The 25,482-nt window shown below is 32.9% G+C and overlaps 1 protein-coding gene across 2 annotated transcripts in view; it reads right to left on the reverse strand.

The window, feature by feature from the left end:
• LOC149805609 (low-density lipoprotein receptor-related protein 2-like) overlaps nucleotides 1-25,482 on the reverse strand; it is a 59,634-nt gene that overhangs the window by 11,758 nt on the left and 22,394 nt on the right. For both annotated transcript variants that reach the window (XM_089950243.1, XM_089950242.1), the window contains exons 2-9: nucleotides 19,331-19,561; nucleotides 18,384-18,549; nucleotides 17,140-17,288; nucleotides 14,964-15,123; nucleotides 14,115-14,221; nucleotides 7,290-7,418; nucleotides 5,785-6,009; nucleotides 1,343-1,511 (exon numbers count right to left, since the gene is read on the reverse strand). In XM_089950243.1, the coding sequence (XP_089806369.1) occupies nucleotides 1,343-1,511; nucleotides 5,785-6,009; nucleotides 7,290-7,418; nucleotides 14,115-14,221; nucleotides 14,964-15,123; nucleotides 17,140-17,288; nucleotides 18,384-18,549; nucleotides 19,331-19,561 (1,336 nt within the window). The remainder of the gene's footprint in view (nucleotides 1-1,342; nucleotides 1,512-5,784; nucleotides 6,010-7,289; nucleotides 7,419-14,114; nucleotides 14,222-14,963; nucleotides 15,124-17,139; nucleotides 17,289-18,383; nucleotides 18,550-19,330; nucleotides 19,562-25,482) is intronic.

Consider the following 25,482-nt stretch of genomic DNA (forward strand, 5'->3'; position numbering starts at 1 on the left):
TGAGTTTATATCGAGTAATGTAGTGCAGGTAATTACCTTAATTGTTTCAAAGGAATTAATTTGTGGATGAAAATTAGGTGCTATCATTTGCGCTACATTACAAACATTTGCCTTTAAAAAAGTATCACTTTATCCAAGTGTACTGATTATCGAGTTGCCTATTCCTCACAAAAGTGGTTTGTGAACATACCCATTAAAACATTGCCACTCAAGTATCTGAGCTGATCGTGCGGTGTACCTTGATTTTGAAATTTGGATGTCTTCAGTAAGATTGGGTCTTTCGAAACGCCCCGCTCTTAAAGCAATCATCAGGGCATGATCATTAACACAAACAGATGCATTCAAACGTTCCTTTACTATCAATCAAACCTGGGCTTTTGAACATCATTGTCGATCGGTTAATCGATATTTGTTTTCGATAATAACATGATGTTCTCTTTCAGCCTCTGTATATCCGCCTGCTTTTCTCTAAATGCCTGTATGTCTTTATTGAACTTTACCCTTACTTCTTAATTAATTGAAGGATATAGTATTATATCGATATGAAAATATAAAAGCCACTAATATGCAATAATGTGTAAGTAACAGACATAATAACTTGGCATACTCCAGAAGAAAATACATACATCTCAGCTCTACCATTAGGTTAGGTGCTATGGGGAATTAAATAATATATATGTATTGTATTTTGACTCATGTACAGTGTGTATTTGAACTTAACTTTCTCTGTATAATGTTATCACATAGGAAAAAAATCTATATTACCTTAAATCAATTTTATCGAAAAATAGCAATCCACTATCCAGTGGACATATATATATAGTGACAGATAATAATACAAACTCTGCCACCATGAGACCAGCTACATTAATCCAGACGAAGGAGATCTCGAGCTCCAGTGGAAATTCAAGCATAAGATCAAATGATCAGATGAACAAATAATCTACTAGAAATAATATAATTAACCTATCGAGCTCTTTTGTAAGTAACGAGGTCTAAAGTGTACGGGTAAGAGAGAGACACATTATATCACAACAAGGAAAACTTCAACACGTCCCACACTTTCAGAACATTCCTCAATATCTTGGTGCCATGACGTATTGGAATCTTGCTGTAATCCAGCTAAGTTGGAGACGAATGGATAACTAAAGACCAGTAAATAGAATAAAGCAAATGCTATCTCAGCGATATGTTGACCAATGCAATAGTATGTGTTACGTATTGTAATGGTATTACATGAATACGTACCAGTCACAGTGACCAGTGAAGGATAAAGCATTACGTATCAAATATTCGATTGGTACCAGTAACGGCGACCCGTGGATGATGACACAATACGTACCCATTTATTGGATTGGTCACAATAGCCTCTGGCTCGTCAAATTTACTTCTGATAACCACTTTATGCGAAGAACCATCCAAACTAAGTGCAGCTATTATACCATTCTCCTTGTCTGTATAAAACAATAGTCTCGACGTCGCATCTACTGCAATTCCTTGAGGCGAAGAGTCTACAATGGGGAAATGTAGTTAACGAAATAGTAATAAGGTTCGAGGCAAATGAAGGCACTATTCTGTCGGATTATATGGCCAGTCATTCAGCAAATATCAATATTTTAGGCGCGTGTAGAATGGTAACATTAATATATACCAAGTATTCTAACCTTGGTAAAGGAAAGGCCATATTCTTTACTTAGTGCCTCTGTGAGACATTGAGCACATTGGCTTGATAGTATTAGAAAAAAATGATCTTTATTGTTATACATGAGGAGGGTCTTGATAATGTTAACATGGATTGAAATCAGCTCTTCCTAGCAAAAATAATCAACTTGACAGATCTCACCTGGTAACAACTCAGTATGCTTAAGATCAGCTGGTCTCGAGGACACTGACCTAAAATACAGTATAGTTAAACACCTAGCGTATAATCTGTCTAATTCTGACTGACTGAGGTGAGAGAAAACATTATAAATATATTGGATAAACTAGAAACGTTTGTGCAAGACATTTATGAATTACGGTGTACCAATGTTAATTATAAGTATGTATGTATATATATATATATATATATATATATATATATATATATATATATATATATATATATATATATATATATATATATATCGGATACCATGCAACACTAACTTTGCAACTAAGGAGAAGATATAAGTACAGACAAAAAAAAATTAGCTCAAGATATAATATAATTTGCATGTACACCATGGTTATGCCCAGTAGCACTAGTAAGAAAACCGAATGGGTGATTCAGGTTTTCAGGTGAGTATTGTGCATTAAACAAAGTTAAGAAACAAGTAACCTTTCCTACACCTCGGAATGATGATTTTGCATTTCTGTTTGGACAGTCAAATGATCTGATTTTTCCAGCCTCGATTTGACATAGGGCTTTTAGCAAATTCCTTGTACAAACTTGGCGAAACCCAGGGCATGGCTTATAGCACATAAATCGGTGCTTGGGTTGTCCAAAGATCCATTCGATCTTCTTATGACCATGACATTAGTTTCACAAATTTGAAAGTCGACGTTTACTCTTGTCTATATTTATGATGGAATCGGTTTTAGCAAGAATTTCGAAGAACACTTGGAAAATTGGAATTTGGTGTTTGTAAGACTTCTATAGACCAGCGTGAGCCTTCACTCTTCCGAATCCAATTTCGATATCTCTCAAGTAAATATCATAGCTATATATTTTGTCTAAAGAGGGCATTATAGTTGATCATGAAAAGTGACGACCCTGTCTGAGGTTCCCCTGCACCGATTATATCATGTGGTATGATCACCTTTAACCCTGTGTAATTATTATTGAAAGTTCGTCAAGGGGTTTTCTAGCCTTTTTGTTCTATACTGATTAAGCTGAAATTAGAAACATAACATCAACCAAACATAAGGCGGGTAGCATGCTAAGGTGGGCATTGTTTATACGTTACTGGCAAGGAAAGCTCAATTCAGATACGAAAGTGATGTTTCGTAGGGAATAGACACATTAATCTGGAGAAATTCCAGATGATCAGATGCAATGTATATACTGGCACAAATGCTAAGTTAGTAAGGGTAATATGGTAGGATATGTACTTCAATGGGCTCCATCAGTGTATGTATATGTATTGGTTAATGAGGCAAAATATTCATTGTTGAGCCATGGTCCAGGCCACTGATGTGTTATACGAATATAGATCATATTCATCAAGTAACATAATAGATGACCTTAAGCTCAGAGTCTAAGGGTTATGCAACTCTGAATGATAGAATAGTTAGAAAGCGGGGTCTTTGCAGAATGAAAGAAAGGCTTGCCTAACTGTAGTAGAGGAAAACGAAGACATAATAATGCGTTCATTTTCCAATTGTATTACCGGACGGAAAATAGACACAATGGAATCTTGTTATGTCATGATGCACTCATAGCAGTTTTACCAGGGTATTGAGATAATACACCATGCAATCCGATTAATATATGTGTAGCCAAACATATACAGGGCTATTGAAGGTTATGCTAAATCGCGCGAGACTAATCAGATATCAAAACGACATACACATCAAATAGATAAATCCTTAAAGCCCCTGCCAGTATGCAGTCACATGGACATATTGAGACCTACCATAATGTGACAATGGAACGAAATTTGTTGCACTATTATTAGATGCGCTAAGCAAATGAACATAAACATTGAGTTTAAGCACACGCAATACAGTAGAAAAAAAACAGAATTCATTATAATGAGTACATTTGACAGTATGGGATATCTGACTCCATCCTTACCAACAGTGGTCAAAATTTCGCATCTTCTCTTCAGATTTCAAGCCTTCAAAAAACGAGTTAGCAAAAAGAGGAGTACACAACATGCTAATGCATTGATGACAACATAGCAATATCACTTATAGATATATGTAGTAACAAATAGCCAATCTGACCAAGTCTGATGCAAAGTCATCCGGTCTTTCCTTCAACAACATGAACACACTTTTCACCTTATGTTTGCTATTTGGATGAGACTTTCACGTTCCCATTGATACAGTATTAATACCCTCTTCAACAATCAGCTCAATATCATCTTGCTAAAATCCTTAAACATCCATCAGACTAAACGTACAAGCCGCCGTAGCATGATACAAAGCAAATATCACCTCACTTATATTGGATCAGATAGTTTGGCTACACTGGTCTAAAGTTACATTAAGTAAGTCTTCCATGTTGTGTCATAAATAATTTGATCATTACTATCTCAAACAGATCCTGGATAATCAGTGGTTAAAATTAATGGATTACAAAACAAATCAACTTGAAAATCTTTGATCCGTGCCGATCGGACTAAGAAATATATTACTCCGGTACGAAGACCCACCAACCCATCAGGCCGATTACTAAATAAATACATATAATTTAATCCAGAGTAGATCCATTCTATAATATTCGCATATCCATAGAGAGAGATAAAGAGAGAGCGAGAGGAGGAGAGGGTGGGAAGGAAAGGGGGCGCCGTCTGGACATTTTCATAGGTAAATGAGTCAGCATCATGAAAAGTCTGGGAAACTATGTCAAACAGAACGCTCTGTCAACTATTTAGTTATGTGCTGGTTTGAATGTAAAGAGGGCTGTCCTTTAGTAAGAGTTAGATAATCATATTATGTATGTAAGGGAAGGAGATGTTGGCATATTATATAGTATTCAAAGATGATGTATAGGCGACGAGAATGAACGCAAAGCTGATATACAAAGATATACAGTATGGGTGCATACTAGAAGAGATATGATGCTTAACATAGTGGAGTGATATACAGATATTATGAGAGTGGCCAACTATGTCAAGAGAGCTTGCATCTAAACTGTAGTGATTAACTTGGAAAGGTGGATGGCGCTTTCGTAAATGTACAATTATAAGTAAACACCAGTTTACGAAAATAACTTATTGTTTTAAATAGTATACAACTGAATCCACTCATCCAGAATCGATAAGAAGAGAACTTTCCGGTCGGATATCGGACAGAACAAGCAGGCCAGATGACACAAGGGAACTGGTCAGATAATAATACCCAACATGTATGATGAAAATTACAATTTTCGATAAAGCTTATGGAGACCCAGGATTTATAAAACTGGTAAAACATATCTTTGTTTTATAGTTCGTGTTTATAACAAACTATCACCTACTGAATATATAACACAGGAACAAATGTGTATGTTATATTCATTTAATGGTGGAGGCAATCTTGTACAATCACATTTTGTAGATAATGGAGACGACACTATGTTGCATGCACACATTGTAGATGATGGTGACGAAAATCGTGTACAATCACACATTGTAGATGATGGTGACGACAATATGTTGTAACCAAACTTTGTAGATGATAGTGGGAACAATATGTAACAAGCATACTTCGTACTTGATGATGAAGACGATATGGTACAAGCACGCTTTATAGATGATGGTGAAGGCAATAAGATGCGAGCCCACTTTGCAGATGATGGTGAAGACGGTATGGTACAAGCACGCTTTATGGATGATTGTGAAGACGACATGGTGCAAGCATAATTTGTAGATGAACAATGAAACCAATATGTTGCAAACACACTTTTTAGATGATGGTGACACGAATATGTTACCAACCTAATTTGTAGCTGGTATGTTGCACTGTTTTAGATTTAAAAAAACCCTGATGTATGATAATACTATGACACACATATATGTGAAAAGAAAGAAAAACTAACGAAAACTATAATAATTGCGAAATATATTTGCAAAACTTAGCATAAAGGAAACTTACTGATTTTTAAATAGCGTATATCTCTTTTGCTATGTCCGGATACGGATGCTGATAATAGCATACGAAGCTTGGTATCAGTCCAGAATATAGTTCCATTTACAGGGTCGTAGGATATAGCATGAGGTTCGTCTAGGTTTTCAAGTGCAATTGTCATATCCTGGCCATTACTTGGGTCTATGGCATATATATGAGGTCTGTCATTTGTTGTGATTAGGAGAATACTGGCTTTATTATGAAAAGAAAAAGAAATGACTCGAACAATGACAGATCACATTTACTTCAAAAGCTGATCGTGGATTACAAGGGTACGCATTATTATTATTATTATTATTAGTAGTAGTAGTAGTAGTAGTAGTAGTGGTGGTTTCTATACTTAGTTTCTTTCAATTATTTTTTAAATGTATATCTAAATCACAATATCAGTTTTGGGAGTAAGTACGAATACGCAAATGAAGAATAATATATAATACATAACATATATATATCAAGGTAAGAATGTACGACGGTTTCTAAGCCATTTATGGTTATATCTGCTTAATGTATTTAATGTTTAACTACTTTATACAGAACGCATTTTTTTAAAAATTTAAAATGAATCCGGTTGTAAACTTAGCTACCTAACTTAATAATTATACTTGTTCTAATCTGAATAGAATATTACATTTCAAACATTTGTGTAGAAACAAGAACTCCGTATTAGAAAATAAAGCACACTTTTTTACGCATTTGTGGCAATATGTTTTATTTAGGCTCAATCACTAATTGTAAACGAAAGTCAATGTCTTCATTTAATTCATCATGGTATAGCTTTCTCATGATTAAAATAATAATAATAATAATAATGACATTATGAATATATTATCAGATAAACTGAGTACATCATCCATTCCGCATCCTTTTTGTCGATTTAACTAATCCTTTAATACTATTGATTCTAATCGATATATATGAATTGTATATGTGAACTGATATTAGCATCACATGTCATACCAATAAAATGAAGAAATGTTCCAGCATGTCAGATGTGCAATCATTCTGAAAGACCAAATTAATTACTTATAGGCCTACCTAAAATGTAGAAATTTGAGTGAGTTCGTTTTAAATGCAGTATCACGTGTTAATTGTAATAGTACGGTTACATTAGGGCTTATTTACGTCTAGAACTTGTCTCCAAGACATATGACACATGTATAACTTTTGTTAGTGATTTTATGATTGTAAATATCAATCAAAGAATATGTTATGTAGATAAAATGAACAAGTTACGAAATAGTGGACAACCACCTACCTTGTTTGCAAATTATGAATCACACATACATACAAACATACAATCATTATGAAACCTATGCATACGCATCTATCATCATTTCTTCATTATGTTATGTCAACCTATAGCTGTGTAATAATAACGTATATAAAGCAATATGATGTCTTGCAGTTTCAAAAGGTGGCACTATTAATAATAAGTATTGATTCTGACCATACAAATATTGGAAAATACTCACTGCTTTGGCAGGTGTGACGATCAGGAAGAAGGGTCATAAAGTCAGGACAGGAACACGTTTTAGAACCACGAGGTAGCGGGAAGCAAAAATGGCTACAACCATCACGCCCACTAGAACATCCATTGTTAGCTGTAATATGAAAGCTATTTGAGACGTAGGTAAATGTGTTAATTCATTTATCGATACTATGCACTACGTATTAAAGGTAAAGTTTAAAATATTTAAAATAACGTGAAAATCTGACATGTATTCATTTGTAAAGTTCAGTAGGGTTCAGAGGTCAGTATATTATATATAATTTATCTTTAATTTGTATTTGTTAGTTTTGTTCTTCCTGATTATATGATATGCACAACTGAATTCAGGTCTCGACTTTGTCTAACCAAAAATCAAGTTTGTTGAGTATCTGACTAGTAAATTATATTTTGTCAAGAAATACTACATAGCAAATATTTATCTGAATGCGGATTAACAATTAGTATTGTTATCAATAGACGTGCACATGTTTATTGGGTCAATGAACTGGAAATTGGAATTTCCCTTTTCGGAATCTGTTTTTCCTGATGCTTGCAATGTTATTCATTATAATTATGGTAGCAGGCCATATCTTGTATACAACTTAATCTTTTCTAGGAATTAAAATTGTTGACCCTCATACTGGTTCTTGTTTTGTATATTAGCTTTTTATATAATTGTGCTTACTTGAGACCTTATTCATTATTTGGTTTAATATATGTGACACAATTGGTCTTATAGTTGTGTTCCATATTTTAATTGCGTGAAATTATTTATTTAATTTAGTATTCATTGGAAATATATGGTGCCCATCTAAAATAATCTTCGACAGGAATATTAAGTGGTCTCTGACAAGAACACGTTTGAATTATTTTATTGTGGTACATCAAAAGACAAGAATCATATTGCCACACTACAAGTCATTCGCACATACGCACATTAGAGACCACATTTACGTCAAAACGTCCAATACTGGAAGGTGCTCTGAAGGCCACTGGAGATGAGTAGGATATTTGTATTAATTGTTTGGACATTTGATTCGATTCATTGTATGCTCGTTTCCAATTTGAACATATATTCCAATGGAACACATCCTTTCATAAGTATTACGCATCACGTAGGCTTTCGCTCTTTTATGTTACTCACTTTAACAGAAAATTGGAACATCGTCCAGGATTTGAACACATTTAAAAAGAAAATGTTCTTGAAATGTTATTTCTAAGATCCATGTATTATTTACATATTTTGGGAATCAGCAATGAAACCAAAAAGCTTCCGCAATGTCACCTAATTCCTACTATGGAAAAATCTGAGTCCTAAAACAATATTAATTGTTCTAGCTTGCCAGACAATATGATCTTTAAAGGAGAAAGCAATACAAATTATTTTGGTCCTACATTTTGCAAATAAAACCAATTTGGGTGATACATGTGCGTTAGGTTTGATTAGCAAGTCCATATCAGGGTCTGACATTACAGCAATATAGTTGAGATTAAAACACAGGACGGAAGTAAAGTTAAGAAAGATTCACCATAATAAAAAACAAAGAGAGACAAATGTCATTGGAGAGAGAGGAAAAAGAAAGATCAACGTAGCTGCAAAGAGAAGAAGACAAATGCAGAGGTATGAGTGAGAGACAGGCAATAACAAGCAAACCATAATCGTAGCTGCAAAAAAAGAAGAAATAAATTAGAGCTGTTACAGAAAGAATAAATGAATTAAGTTGAACATAGAGGAAGAAGAGATAAAGAAGCGTTTAAGATAGGTTAATGCATGTGCAAAGAGGAATAGCAGAAAGGAATTTTCAGACTAGATCAAAGGAATATAAGATGTCAATTGGAAAGTGTACCACACAACACACATATTAATATTTTATATTTTCAGAAATATCAAGCTGATACCCATTTTATAAAAAAAATAGGTATATCTCAATCTTGATAAAATGGCTGAAATATGAGATGCGCTCTTGAATATGGACGTCATTATCACAAAGTGTATGTATTGATAGAGCTTGCATTATTATACAGTTTACTATCAGTCCAACATATTGCTGTTTATGCAGTGGTTCAAAAATGCATATTAAACTTGTATGAGGTAGGACCTGAAGCAAATCGACAAAGTATTATGAATTGTAGACAATAAAATGAAGAGGTGAAAACCACAAATATATTTAATAGGTGAAGCTCTAACAAATACAATATTGATAAAGATGATGATATCCTTAGATAACTCATATTAGTTGAAGTGTTCAAGAATTCACCCATTGTAATATCAAACACTAACAGGATCAGAACTAAAACAAAACTTCGAAGAGGCCGCACGTACAGCTGACGAGTAGTCCTGGATTTACAAAGTTTATTTTGGTCTGTAATTCGTATCGCCTTTTGGTCGCAAACAAACATTTCTTAGTCACAATGTGGTACAGACATAAGGGCTAAATCTGAAATCATTATCCCTTCCTACCTGTATATATTGAAAGAAGAAATGACAAGTTATTTCTAATTAGTAAAGATTGAACGATAATCAAAATAATCACGGTCATGTATTGAAAGCAAAACGTGTATTGGGTAAAAAAACAGTCTAATTAGGCGAATTATTAACTATTGTTTCTAAAATATTATATACCACTTATTTTGTTTATTCTGCCAATCTTATCCAAACAACATTTGTAAGGGACATGGGAGTTTTGAGTCTTTTATTATCATGTGCTCTGCCTTTTTTCTCAGTACTAAAGAATGGAGTTTTATTCATGGACGTTGTTATGTTACTATCAGTTGTGTACATTTGCCATTATACTTAGTCTTCTAACTTATGACAGTCGGAAAAATGAGGTTTTGACACATCGAGGGTATCATTATCGCTTATTAGTCTCAGTTGAACTAGCTGGATATAAGTTAATCAACTTGTAACTGCCAAACTAATTGGAGTGGAAAGTTGATCGTATTGAAAATGTAATTCCTGGTTTATACGCAGCGTGTGCACTACTAGAGCAATGGCAAAACTAGCAGAGGAGAATGAAATTGATCACGACATTACTAATTCAGCTGACATAGTTATTGCTCAGGCTTTTGATGAGGTCATGTTTGCTTCTGGAATGTACCTGTCTAAGGATATTGATCACAATCAAAAGAAATCAGTCCAATTAACCTAAGGCGAATTATTAACTATTCTTGTTGAAATATTATATACCACTTATTTAATTTATTCTCCCAATCTTATCTAAACAACATTTTTAAGAGACATGCGAGTTTCGAGTCTTTTATTATTATGTGCTTTGCATTTGTATTCAGGGAGGTTGTTATGCTGTTATCCATTGTGTACATTTGCCACCAGACTTTATCTCCTGACCTATGGCAGTAGGAAACGTGACGTTTTGACACATCCTGTGTATAATTATCGTGTATTAATAGGCGTTGAACTAGGTGGATATAAGTTGATGAACTTGTAACTGCCAAACTGTTTGGAATTGTACGTTGATCGTGATGAACATGTAATTCCTGATTTATACGGAGCATGTGCACTACTACAGCAATGGCAAAAATAGCAGATGAGAATGAAGTTGATCACGACATTACTAATTCAGCTGACATAGTTATTGTTCAGGCTTTTGATGAGGTCACGTTTGCTACTGGAATGTACCTGTGTAAAGGTATTAATCACAATGATGATCTTTACCATAAACAAGGTGAGAAACTACAATCATTCATTGTCAATCAGGAACAAGATCATAACATATGTTTCTTGCATATGTATATGCTTGTTATTTAGCTAAAAATGTTGGCCTTTCAAGCATATGTGGAAACCACCTTATTTACACGTTGGTGAGACGTGGTTAGTGAGCTATACAATAGTTGTTCCTGCATCGTCTAGACAGGACATTCTTAGTCAACCTCACCCGTGAAATTCGTTTGACCAGTCAGGTAAGGATCCGTAAGAATATCAATCAATTTTCAGATCAGCGGAGAAGTACATGTGATATTTTTAATTTTGCAAATCTTGTCAAAATGTTCTGTATGTAAAAAGATAATATAATAATCATATATATATATATGTATATATATATATATATATATATATATATATATATATATATATATATATATATATATATATATATATGGTTGGTCTGCAAAATATTAATTTAAAATATTAGATTAAGCAATGGCTGACATGCAAGCGTTATGAGATTTTTTATTGTAGATAGTGTTCTTGTTCTCTTATCAATATCTCAAAATTTTATTCAGGCGCTTAATTATGATCAATAAAGAGTTAGTAGAAAAGTAACTTACATTAAATCATTAGTAAGCCTGGTATGTTAATATGTAGAAGGTGTTTGATATTGTTATATCCGTGTTGATCATATAGTCAAAATGCTAGGATTTAAACGATTGAATGCACATTGACTGCAGTGATGATGGTGCAAACAATCTTCTGAAGTCAAAAATATGAAATAATCTGGACCAGATGCATTCATGTCTGCGGCAATGAGAAACTATATTTAGTGCAAATGAGAACTGACGTTCTTATATGAACATGTAAAATCTACCATGACGTGGACATTCTCTATTCCAGATTCCTGTGAAAACATGTCTAAACCGTATGAAACTTCTCAAACAGGAATGCATGAAAAAAGACATTTAGTATTTGTTGGCGAAAACATTCACAGATCCAAGTAAAAGTGACTGACCTACTTGATAAGTAAAGAGACGAAATTGCATTGATATACAAAAGGTATTGATTCATACTAGTGGCGATCATCCAGTGTAGTATTCGTAATAAAGTTAAATAAGCATCATAAAGACTTTTCCACAATCGAGACGGAATGCTTGGTTTTGAAATTGACTTTGCAACATTTGATGTGTATATTAGTTCAGGCCTATAATTATTGCATTCAGTGTTCGTTACCCTTTCAACTCACTGGCAAGACAATAAAACAAAACTAAGACATTATAAAGGTGGGTTTTGATGTTGTAGGATTACAATATGTATAGGCAATTCAAAGGAAATGATAATCTAATTACACATGCACCTTCACGTTTATATAAGTATTCTATTCCTTTATGTGCATTTTGTGTCATTCATAAGACTTAGTTGGATGTACCTTTTAATCACAAATATATTGGAATAACAGATAAATTGAATATTTAGTGTATGCATCTTTCCTTTTGTAGCAGGAAGTGTTATAACTATTTAATTTTACATTCTAAGTATAATTGTATGTTGGGCTTGCCCTTGACCAAACTCAAGTTCATTGTGTACTTGACCAGTAAATATACACTACATAATAATATGTATTTAAGGATGAAATATTAGGATCATTATCAATATAGGTGAACATGTTTATTGGGTTCGACATTGGAATTCCTCCCATCAAGAACGTGTCGGACCTGATGTTTGCGATATCCTTAATTATTATTTTAGTAATAGACCTTGTCTTGCACCTGGTTAGAATTGTATAGAGATGAACTTGGAACCCTTATCACGGTTCTATGTTTGTTTCTGAGCTTTTTCGATAATGCTGTATATTTTATAAATTGCCGATTCTTGTAGTTTACATCTGAATCCGAAACATTAATGGTGTTGTATGTAGTATTTAATTTGAGCGTAATTGTTTATTCAAAGTATTATTCACATGAAATGCAATGTGTTCCTATGTAATACTATTGGACCAGAACAGGTTTAGTTATAGCTATTTCAGAAAAGAACATTTCTGAATTATATGATTATGATATACTAAACAACTATTAGTACATAATCACATGTCTCCGGCATATCAGCATATTCATACAGACAGGTAAATATATTCAATGTTTGAACATAATTGGAATATCACTGAAACTATTTTGGAACTTTACACACTTGGACTTGTGATTAATACAGTTGGACAATTTGTGATTTGATTCGTATTACTTAAGTTCTTTAACATGTTCATTTTTGTATTCTAGTGAAACAATATATTTGTTAAATTGTTCAAAACTGCCGGTTTTTGATATGTTATGTTAAGAACCATATAAGCATGAGATCAACAATGTCTAAAAACAATCGTTTTTGAAACTACTCATGCCGATATGTAGCCATCGAGGTTTCTTTAGAGGCTACATTCACGCGGATTAATGAAGGTGCAGTCATGTAATATATATATATATATATATATATATATATATATATATATATATATATATATATATATATATATATATATATATATATATATATATATATATGTATATATATATATATATATATATATATATATATATATATATATATATATATATATATATATATATATATATATATATATATATATATATATAATTGATCAAAAGAAAACATATTCCTTTTCTAATCCACATTGTATTTCCATTATATGTTACAACATTTAGCGTAGGTTGTTAATCTTAACACATATATCCAAATATAGCCTGCGGTATTAGATACATAATACAAATTTCGGTTGTTTTTAGCAGCAAATGTATTCTCATTATGTAAGTAAAGCATGGGGTTTTGAGGTTCGACGCGTGAATCATCAAAAGCTCTACACAATTCATCACATGATACGATGTAGCGAAACTATATAAAAAGCTCTTCCTTAGCTCGTCGTTGTCCTGCATGTTACTTGATATCTACGAGTGACATAAAGTTTGGTCTCCTGGTACAGATCGTTATCATGGAAAAGTGGCATATACACAAATTGTGCGGTATGGTTCTTCAAAAAATAATGAAAATCAAACTCAAAGATGAATTTCATGTACGTAATATGATCTCGGTTACTTATTGTGCATACATATGATAGAACTTTTTGTATACCTCGACTTCTATTAGTGTGCACATGAATGTATGCTGGATATGTGTCTTCATCAACAGAAGGAATAACGGTCTCTCCAGTTCCATCCTTTCCGATTCTCTTTACATTGCTAATAAGATAAAGATATTACATTCAAAATTCAAACATGCATAACGTTCTTGATAACGACGACTACAGGCACGAATAATGATGCTAGTGATTTAATTATGTCCATGCTTTCGAATGTGATATTATGACATAGCGAGTCTTTCCGTCGTCCAGCCATTCCTATGTCAGTCTGTACATCAAGATGTTATGTTACATTCAGAAGCTTTGAAGGTAGTATCCATTTGCAAGACGGTCATATGTTGTTACTCCTTTACTGTTGTTTGGTGTATGTGGACCAAAGATTAAACAGACAACAAGTCTAAGTAAGGTTACGTTTTACATGCCCTCAAACAGTATATATATTAAAATCAGAGACAAAATGATACAGACTATATCCTGACTACTTTGGGATACTACCGCTGTTAATTAGAAGTTTATATTAGATTGAGCTGACAGCTATGACTGATCATATTTGATAATCAAACAGTATTCAATGGAAAATAATTGGATAATTTTCTCGCTAAGACTTTGAAAATTAAATGACTTGTATTTGTACAGTTCTGTAGTATTTCTGCGTATGATGCATTAGTAAAAATGTATCGAAGAATGAATTGATTGTGTTGCTCAAATATAAAGTAAAATCAAACGTGTTATTTAAATGATTGTTTTATTGGCATTACGTACTGTAAGAAGTTGATTATTGCAGAAAATGAATATTTTGATATGAAATATATAGAGATCAGTTGTATCTGAATAATGAATACCTGCCAAATGCAAAGTAGACGTAGGATTGGTCCACAGTAATACTGCAGGAATATTCTTCCTCTTCATTCTCGTAAATAAGCTGATCGTTAGCAGCGCTCGCATTAAATCGACGTATTGTTGTTTTATCATCTTCACTTTCACACAAGTACAAGTCTCCATCTGCAATAATTATTAAGCATTTACATTCATTCATCCTGCGACATCTACCTGTTTAACTAGTGTTCTCTATTAGTTTTGACAAGAGAAGCTTGTGTTTGTATATGCTTTAATAAAGGGTAATGTTAAACATATTTGTATTATGTGTATTTTATTCATAATATTAATTTTTGTAAGCCATAAGGGGTATTTAGTTAATGTCATTTGTAATCCGAATATCCTTTGTTTCTAGCTTCTACATTAAATATGAATATGAATTCATAACGCTCCAAGTTTAAGTCTTAATATTAGTACATGACGTTATTGGACTAGGGCATGACTTCTAGTGTAACATACATAGCCCTGTTTTTATTGATTTCTAAATGGCCTCCATCTTTAATAATTGATGTAAGAGATCTATAACGGAGAAAAAAATCTTTCTTATAATTAGCACCAGACCTGACAGTTATATTTATATAATTGAATCATTCGTTCGAATTACAGTGCTCGATACATTACATGTTAATTGGATTAATATCCATCGCGGAATTACTGTGTATTGATGTGAAGATATATTGGAGTTTTATCATAGTGATCATATTGTCTATACATCACTAAAATTCAGGTCATCAAATTGAATGTCATTGGAACTCATTCGGATTATTCAAAATTTTTGAAATAGGTATAACATTTAGTACCTAACGAGTTAAGTCATCACATTGTAAATAAGTGTTTAATTATTTTACTTGTCATGCAGGGATACATTATATTTATCAGATATACACAATCTGTCAGTATCGCCTCTTACCTGTTATTTATTTTCAATCAATGGAGTCGTAACAATACAGCTACACGCTTTTGCAATTCAGAATATGAATTTCGTCATAACAAGGTTATACTAAGAGAGCAGTTCATTTCGTTTTTCCTAACGCATGCCAAATGTAACATGATCTTCATCATTTTCAGTAATATGTATCCATAGTAACCATTTCTTTGCATTTCATCTTCTTATTTTATTTGTAAAGGAAAACTGGTATCGAAAATGTAGTAATTTGTCAGCCAAACGACATTTCGTTTTTCTGAACGCATGCCAAATGTAACATGGTCACATCATTTTCAGTAACATATAACCATAGTAACTAATTTCTTGGATTTCATATTCTAATATTATTTGTAAAGGATAATTGGTCACGTATTAGTTCTGTAACCACTGTTTCCGATAGAAACAATCTTACTTCACTTAAATCCAGCTGGTAATTATTCACTTAACTTGTTGAATTTTCATTCCTTCAAAGATTATTCTACAACTAAGGATAAATTCATCGATATTTTAAACTATATCAGCCAAACAATGCTACTAAAACATATTGAACTGTCTTGATTTGATCTCACAATGAAAGCGCAGATTATATCATAATTAAAATCAAATAACAACATGTACTGGTGATGATTAAACAGTCAGTCGTTATTCTGGATCTACATTATTATCAGCACAGAGGGATTAACATCATTTGTTAAAACTACATTAGTATTGAATCGTACAATAAAGAATTAACAATATATATACTCTCCACAATTTCTCAAGGCAATTACATGGATAGGTTCACGTATGATTTAATTAAATGTTCTGTGGCAACGCCCTAGACCATATGTCTACTATAACACTTACAAGATGTACATGAATGTTTTTCACAAATTGATAAAGATCACAATGATATTTATAGTGTTGTAAGAAACAGGGGAACTTTGTTATTGTCATTATAAAATACAAAAGTTGACGAACATATGTTTATATGGCTGATATCAGTTACGTAAAATTATTGTTTGTTTTTCAACGGATTCTTGTCAAAGTGCAAATGTAGCAGCAGATCATGCTTGTCAATATATGAATCCTTTCATAATTAGTATATAATCTTTGGACGATTGAATGAAACGATACTTATCTGAGTATTCAGTGTATAAATCAATAAAATCATGACAAAGCAGATCATATAGAATGCAGTATAAACATATTGATGGCCAATAATGAAAACAACACACCGTAAAAATCCAAATCCAAGACTGTTGCTGGTTCATCGAGGCCAAGCCTTTTTGCTCGATTCTGCCCCAACTGCTTCCGATTTGTACCATCATAGTTGGACATCTCCAATATTAGTTCAAGCACTCCCTTTTCACTCCAATATATAGAGCTGTAATAAACATAAATTGGTATCGTATTAGTATCAATAAACCACGCATAGTATTAAGGGATCTTTATTTCCTACGGAACATTGTATTGATATGAATATCAAGAGCTAAAACAGATGTAACAAGTCTTTGACATTAAAAGCAGCATACACTCAGCAGCAGACACGTCTCATCTCCCAGCTGTAACACAACCAGGAAACGATGCACATTCCCTGGGAAGCCGGCCGTATTTTGCTCTTCAACCTTAACCATGGTGTACACATCGTTATGTTGCAATAATGCAGCATTATCGGACAAAAGCAGAAATTTCTAGACAATTTGGGAGTGCATTACTTATTTGTTGCTTAAACGTTTAGTGCAGCCGCTTCAAAATGTGTGTTTACTATTTTAAGGAAAACTGAAACATTCATACCGAGGTGGTAGTGATACGCAATGAATTATGAAAAAGAATATTTGGATAGGAAAGTTAAGTTGTTTTTTCTTTTCGTCCATTTTAAGAAGAGCATCAATGTCTGCCAGGTAACTGTTTTTAAGCCAAATGAAATGTATATGTCTTTAATTAAGTACTGTTTGCAAGTCTGGAGAAAAGTGTTTGATTATAGGTTAGTTTTATTTTGCTTAAATGAAGTGATATTACATTTTATTCAGCAAAGAGCTATTTGCTTGGTTTTGCTTCAGACCGGTCTATTGTAATTGTATTGTATGCATTTGTTTATTCGTACTCGTCGTATTTATATATCACGTTGGCTTGGATCAGAATGATCCGATTATGTCCCACCCCTATTGACTTCTATTATACTATGATACCTCCCTTTCTCGCAGCCGACACTTGCTGTTATCTTTGTATGTACTTTTTGAAAATAAAATTCAAATGATGGTATTCATGCCAACCTCGTTTCTCATAGTTTGTCAGCAATATCACTATCTGATTTAATATAAATGTGCCAGTGTAAGTGTATATTTATGAGAAATACCGCCACCTTCTAATGGATTAATAAAAAATGTACGCACACGTATTTGGGTTTCGTATTGGTTAAACAAGAAAGACATCATTACCACAATTCAGTGTGTACTATTTTTCGGAAGACAACAAATACCCGTTTATTGGATCTACTACGATGTCCCTTGGATCCTCCACATTTCTAATAACTGTTTTATGAGACTTATTGTCAAGACTGATGACACCAATGACGGCATTTCCTCTGTCTGCGTAAAACAGGAGTCTAGATGTTGAGTCTACTGCAATTCCAACGATGTCTGCATCTAGAAAAGAACCATAATTACTTCAAAGAGTAGTACTTCCTTTTATATTTAGCTGCTTCAAAGATTAAGTGCTTCGTTGGGATTTATTTGTGTTTTCGTATGTTAGATCCTTTAATTGCACTGGATATGTGGATGCCAAACTGTTCTGATTAGAGAATCAATGGAAAAACTGTGTTTTGTGTATATGGGGCAAAAAGGCAACTAACTTTGTAGCGGATCATGTATTACATTTAAATATAAAGTATCGATTAGTTTCTTAATTTTTGTTTTAAATTATCCAGTAAAGTTTCGTATCAAAACAATGCAGGTGCTTGCTGTTTAATTAGTTTTCATTACAAATATACATAACAACTGAATATGGTGATGCGTTCCGCGAAAATTCTACTATAAAATATTAGGATGACATACTGAATTACGTCTATATTTGCAACTCTGAAGTATTTATTGATACAAAATTGACTTGATTTACATTGATGGACGATTGATGCACGCACTGAACTGATAGTGCATTTAATAAACAATACAACCTATCGTGACATTAATATTAGTGTTCTTATCTGTTATATTCACCGTGTTATAACACTGATTTTGCATAAATATATCCGAGAATCATTGATTTTTTCTTTACTTGCGAATACCTTTGCTCTACGAAAGAAAAAAAGAACTATACAGCTATATATACAATGTACTTAAATTGTAACTTGCAATTAAATTGTAACTTGCAATACAATGGATTCTTCAAAAATGTATATAGTGTAGATGAAAATTAGCGGAAACCCACATTCACCGAAGGCTCGTACGGTCGTTTGCTTGTCCCCAGTACTTGATATTGATAGTATGTGAGACGTATTGCAGGCGTATATAACATCAGCAGTAGGGTCGTAGTCGATGTCATTGGTGTCAATCACATCATAAAGTGGAACAGTCACATAGCTGTTGTTACTGATGTCTGTATGATAGATTGTCCCCGACATTCTGTCCACAATCAGGAGAAAGTCATGAGGCAATGAGTCTGGTTGACAAAAAGGATATATAAACAATTAGCACTTTTGTATTTCCTAGTACTATTATACAAGAATTACAACTAGGAATAGGAAATGAGCAGCATCCATTTTTGTTTCCGTTGTTTTGACATAAACTAAACAAAGTTTTCAAAATAAAAAAAAAAAAAAAAAAAAAATGAATGTATATTTTTTTGCTCTCATAGATGATGAAATAATCAGTTTCAGACTAAACCAGAGAAAACTCGTAATTTCGCACATTAAACGAAGAGAAAAATAATTAAATAAATATCATGTTTTGATTTTTTACCTTATTTGGATAAGATGTATGGAGGAACCTTTTTAGGTGTAGTTTAATACGAATCTCTTTCTCGCATAATCATGATAACCTACACTATGTGACATCACAATATACGCGTCTGATAAAGAACCATTTGCATATCTCCACTCGCTACAACATTAAACGGACTGTCATAAAGCTTTGTAGAGAGGAACACAACACACATCATGGGATAGCTGTCACAGATTGCACTATGCACTTTATGTTTAGCTTGTAAACTGACAGTTATGCTGCTTGAAGACTAAATTTACTCCGTATAGTCTCTAGTGTTGCCAGCTATTAATACATCTTATCATTATTAAATTAAATTCTAAGACTAGAAGAGATATATGATTTCATTGTTCGGGAAGTGCAATGCCAAATACTTCAATCAACCACCTTAAAGGTAGACAAGGTGCTGTAAAAATGAGAGTTGAACCGTTGAATATATGGACATATTGATCGATACATTAATTGATGTATTGATTGATTTTTATTAGATTATACATATATACAAACTCTAACTACCTAGGTGTATCATTGACCAATACTACTTAAATGTTACACCATAATATAACCATCAAATTGAGCTTAACTAAATCCGCTCAGTAGATGACTATTGAAAGTAAATGTTACAGGTGAAATTTAAAATATCAAAAGACCTATTGCGCAATTAAAATAAACTAAACATGTGTCAACTCTGGATCAGTTTCCATACTAAGGCGCCAATTATATCAAACACATAATCGATGTAGCTAGATTACGATCCGTACCATTCTGCACAGAATAGCTATTGTATATCATAAAAATTGGAGCACTCAAATAGACAACATCGGATGTTGTTCCATCGTGTATCTAAACTATCAGCAAACGTTTAGGTTCAACTAATGGTTGGTAAGTGATTACATTTTTGATTATATTGACAGAGACATAGATTTGAGGTGTTAATGTGGACATTTATCCTAATCAGGATGGCAAATATACTTTTCCACACACAGTTTGGGTCTTAAAATAAAATATAGTGACATGTTCAAAGGTTAATGAATCAGATGTCAATATGTCTGTCCTGCTCCCTTGCCGTAAATTACTAATATGTATCAATAAGCAAAATGTAAACAAAATCACCACTAAAAGACAAAAACATTAGGAACAAACACAAATACAGATTTACAATCAAGACTTGCGTGAATGTTTGACAGATCTTGGATCGTATATAAAAAAAAATACATGTTTACGAACATTGGTTTAATGTGACATCACTATCATGCCTTTGAAGAGAAGGTGAATAAATTACATTAAGACTTAATGACATAATTAACATATATTCAATCGATTCTTGATTTTAAATGTTGGTTGGATATTTTATATACCAAATATTGAATGGTAATTAGTCATGGTGGATACTTGATAATTATTAATAAAACATCGGCTAGTATAAATATACAACATAACAAAGAATGATGTATCAAAGTGAAAATGCATATAATGCAATTAAAAAATGACTGTGCCATACGGTCATTGTATAACATAATATTACACCGTGTATCATGATACTTATTCAAAGACATATCCGTAAGTATTCCTGACACATTTGAATATAAGTACATTTGATCAGTAGGACCTCATGCATGAAATCACCAAAATAAGTTGCTCATTTTGATGAATAGAACGAATACAATTATGTTGGCATGAAAGTCTGATATAATTACTAAGAACAGATCATGAAACACACATTAACATATGCGGTGTGTATATTTAAATTTTTTTAATTGGTGTCTTATGTTAATGGTCATGGTCTTAATACGTGACCTTGACCTTGCACACAATTAAGTTTAATGTGCAAATTTGTACCTGATTAAAGATATTGTGTTCTAAGCAGCATAATCCATACCAAATGTACCTCTATCAAGTGTGCATTGATAACATGATCATTGCCTTTTAATCTAAGCATTTGTATTAAGGTCTGGATCTTAGACTTTAAATTTTCATTTGAAAAGTCCTAAACGTATTGCAGATTTTCAACGTTTTATAAAAAAGGCTAACCATCATCCAGGCTACATTTTTGTAACTTAGTTTTTAATATATGTTATCATCCTTAAAATAAATAACTAATTATTTTCGTAACATATGGGCGCATAAATGATCATATTGCTGCATTCAGTGTTATATTTGGGTGGATTTATTTAGTCAAATTATTATTCAATGAAAATATAAATTGCTTATTACTAATAGTATTGGTCTGCAACATTAATTTGAAATTATAGCAGACTCAGACATCACCATTATTTAATTATATTATTGTTAACAAGTCATCACAAGCCATTCAGCTACCACATAAACGCATTCAACGCAATATCTCCGAAATTAAAATGGAATCATACATTTTGATAGTTTGAGATAACATTTAAGGTAGTTTTTTGTTATTTAATATACAAAACTGTCAATTCATTTTAACCCTTCATTTTGTACTGTAAGGAGAAGAATTATTTTTTGTTTTTGCGTGCTCTTTTCTGGTATTTACTTTAAGACCATAGAGTCGTATTATATATATATATATATATATATATATATATATATATATATATATATATATATATATATATATATATATATATATATATATACATAATTTATTGCATTCGTATGTGAATAAATTCACTAGTTATTTTCGGATGGATATAATGTACGACATTAGGAATACTTTATATCCATCCGAGAAAACTATTTCGTATGCAATTACTATATACGCTCATTTTCTTATTCTAGCGATGGCTTAATTATATAAATAAAATACATTGCATGAAAGAAAGCGACTGAATTGATGTTGTATTTAAAATTAATCCACACGCTTCGAGTGATCAGTAAACAAGAACAATATTAAAACGAATATAATTCCGCCAAGCAAAATTTGAACTCAGTCACAAACGTTAACATCACTTTTGAAAGAAATTCTCGTTTTTGGTCTAACTAAACTTGAAATGTAGAGTCATATTGGGTATGAATGCTCCTTGCAACAACTTTTCGATTAGACATGAATTGATATATTTTTTTTATTATTTGTAGATTCAATTGAAAGTGATTTTGGACTTGATTTATCTGTGTCAATTCTACATGAAGTAAAATCTTCTTCGTGCAATGAGGGACTATTATCCTGATTCATCTGCATGCGTGTTACTGTTCTGCCATTGACTGTTTGGAATCATAATGTTCATTACAATGGTTTATAATGTTCATTTCATTCTGAGTGCAGTAAGGTGGATGTTATTGCGCTTGGAATTTAATCGCAATTACAGTGCAAAAAATTGGAAATGGGAATTCAATCTTTGTAATCAGTGGCATAGCTCTTGTAATTCGGATTTGCAGAACTAAGAAAGTACATTAACAGGGAATTCAGGATGTAAAGCTGTAAGTGTATATTTCGGGATTCGTATAACGACCTAAAGCAGATATATATACAACATATATTGATACATAGGTACATAGATAGATGTTAGCAAATTATTTAAGCTCACAATTATTGCTAATTCATTACTTTCCTATCCGATCATTAAGAATTATTTTATCTGTCACTGTGTTACCACTTCCCTCGAATTATTAAGTTTCAAACCGAATCACAAAACAACGCAATCAGTTGTTCGTCAATTAATTTCTCAGGGTGATATACGCTAGCGATCAAATTCTTTCCACTTAACATTCTTAAACCTTTCACCTTCTGAATATGTTAGAAAAGTACCGGATGCGTTATATAGTTGATTATGTTGTTATTAAACTCTCTCCTCATACCATCCTTGAATTTATATGGCTTTTGTTGCTATGGAATATATGCAATATTATCCTATATGACACCTCGTTTTGTTCGTTAAATATCAATATCATTGCTTGAAGGTACATTTATCGCTCTCAGAATGTATGTATATTGTTCTATATTAGATATGCTTACCTGCCATTCACGGCAGATTCCTACTGGTAATATAAATATAGACAGGTGTGTATGCCAAATTGGTATATCATTTGCAAATTGTGTTACATTCTATTGTTCACAATATTCAATATTTTGTATCAAAATAGTTAAGTTCTTTCATTATCGCAATAAGTTCGCTTCCAATATTGTTTTAATTTTGCTCAGCACAATTCACACTGGGTGCATCTATTACAAATCCGAAGTCACTCATTTACAATGTAGAAGGAGAGTACTCATTACGGTTGGTCATTGTTTCATGCAAGGTAACAGCATATCATTTAATAAAAGCTACTGTAATGTATAACAATTTAGCAACATTGTTATTAATCCTTACCAACCCATGAACGATTTGAGATGGATGTTAAATAGTGTCTTTAGAAAGTGTTTGTTCACAATTAGCTGCGTCGTATACTAAGCCATAACGTGGAGTTTTGGATCTGTGTCGTATACTGAGCCATACCGTGGGGTTTTGGATCTGCTTCGTACACTAAGCCATACCGTGGGGTTTGGATCTGCGTCGTATACTAAGCCATAACGTGGAGTTTTGGATCTACGTTGTATACTAAGCCATACCGTGGAGTTTTGGATCTGCGTCGTATACTAAACCATAGCGTGGAGATTTGGATCTGCGTAGTATACTAAGCCATGACGTCGAGTTTTGGATCTGTGTTTTGTGCAAACTATAGATTAACTTTCCAGTGCCTTTTGGTAATTTTATGAAGTGAACTGTGTCGGAAGAGTATTCAAGCACAGTTTGCAATGTACTCTAAGCGATATTTCTAGCAAGTGATGTGAACAACTTGGGGATGCTACTAATTAGTACGTTGCAAAACGATTCTCTCCTCTAATATAGTATACATTCTTAACAGTGATAAGGTATAGCACGTGTAGCATTGTAATTCAAAATACTGGTAATTTAATTTGTTAACGGATATTATCAAAATATGTCTATTTGTACCATCAGGTAGAAAACATGGATTTATTAGCAACTGTACGTGTAAAAATGTTTAACTATTAACCGAAATATTGCATTTAACACGGATATACCAACCAAACTAATTTAAATTTGCACAGAGCAGCAGAGGGGGCGAATCCGACATTTTGTCCAATCGTCATTTGGCTTAATTAATACTTTCTGCACTCAGCGGATCCGGTGTCGTCAGCGCCTGGTAAAAAAAAAAACGACGTCGTCGTCGGGGGGATCGTCCAAACGTCATTTGGTTTAATTAATACCTTCTGCGCGCTGATCCCCAGCGTCGTCAGCGTCCGGTAAGCAAACGCGACGACCGCGTCGATGTCATCGCCCCCTCTGCTGCTATGATCTTACAAAGAGAGTGATCACTAACTCCTCCTCTTGTAGATCAATTAGGTTATTTAACTGATCGGTAAGTCTAAAATTAATTCTCGTTAAAAACCGATTATGGCATCTCATATAGACCGGATTAATTGGACTCTCAACAATTAAAAATCCCGGAGGGGCTGTTGGTGAAAATGAATAAAGGATATACCCCTGTTGAGCCTGATTTGATTGCTTGGTATCCACCTGGTAACTCCCTTCGATAACATCACACACTAGATTGATTGCTATCACCGATGCAATATTTACGTTGTACGGGGCAATATGCCTACCATCATCTCCGTTATCGTGTCTG

Source organism: Sinohyriopsis cumingii, chromosome 2 (assembly GCF_028554795.1).
Source record: "Sinohyriopsis cumingii isolate HCF-2022 chromosome 2, ASM2855479v2, whole genome shotgun sequence".
NCBI lineage: Eukaryota > Metazoa > Mollusca > Bivalvia > Unionida > Unionidae > Sinohyriopsis > Sinohyriopsis cumingii.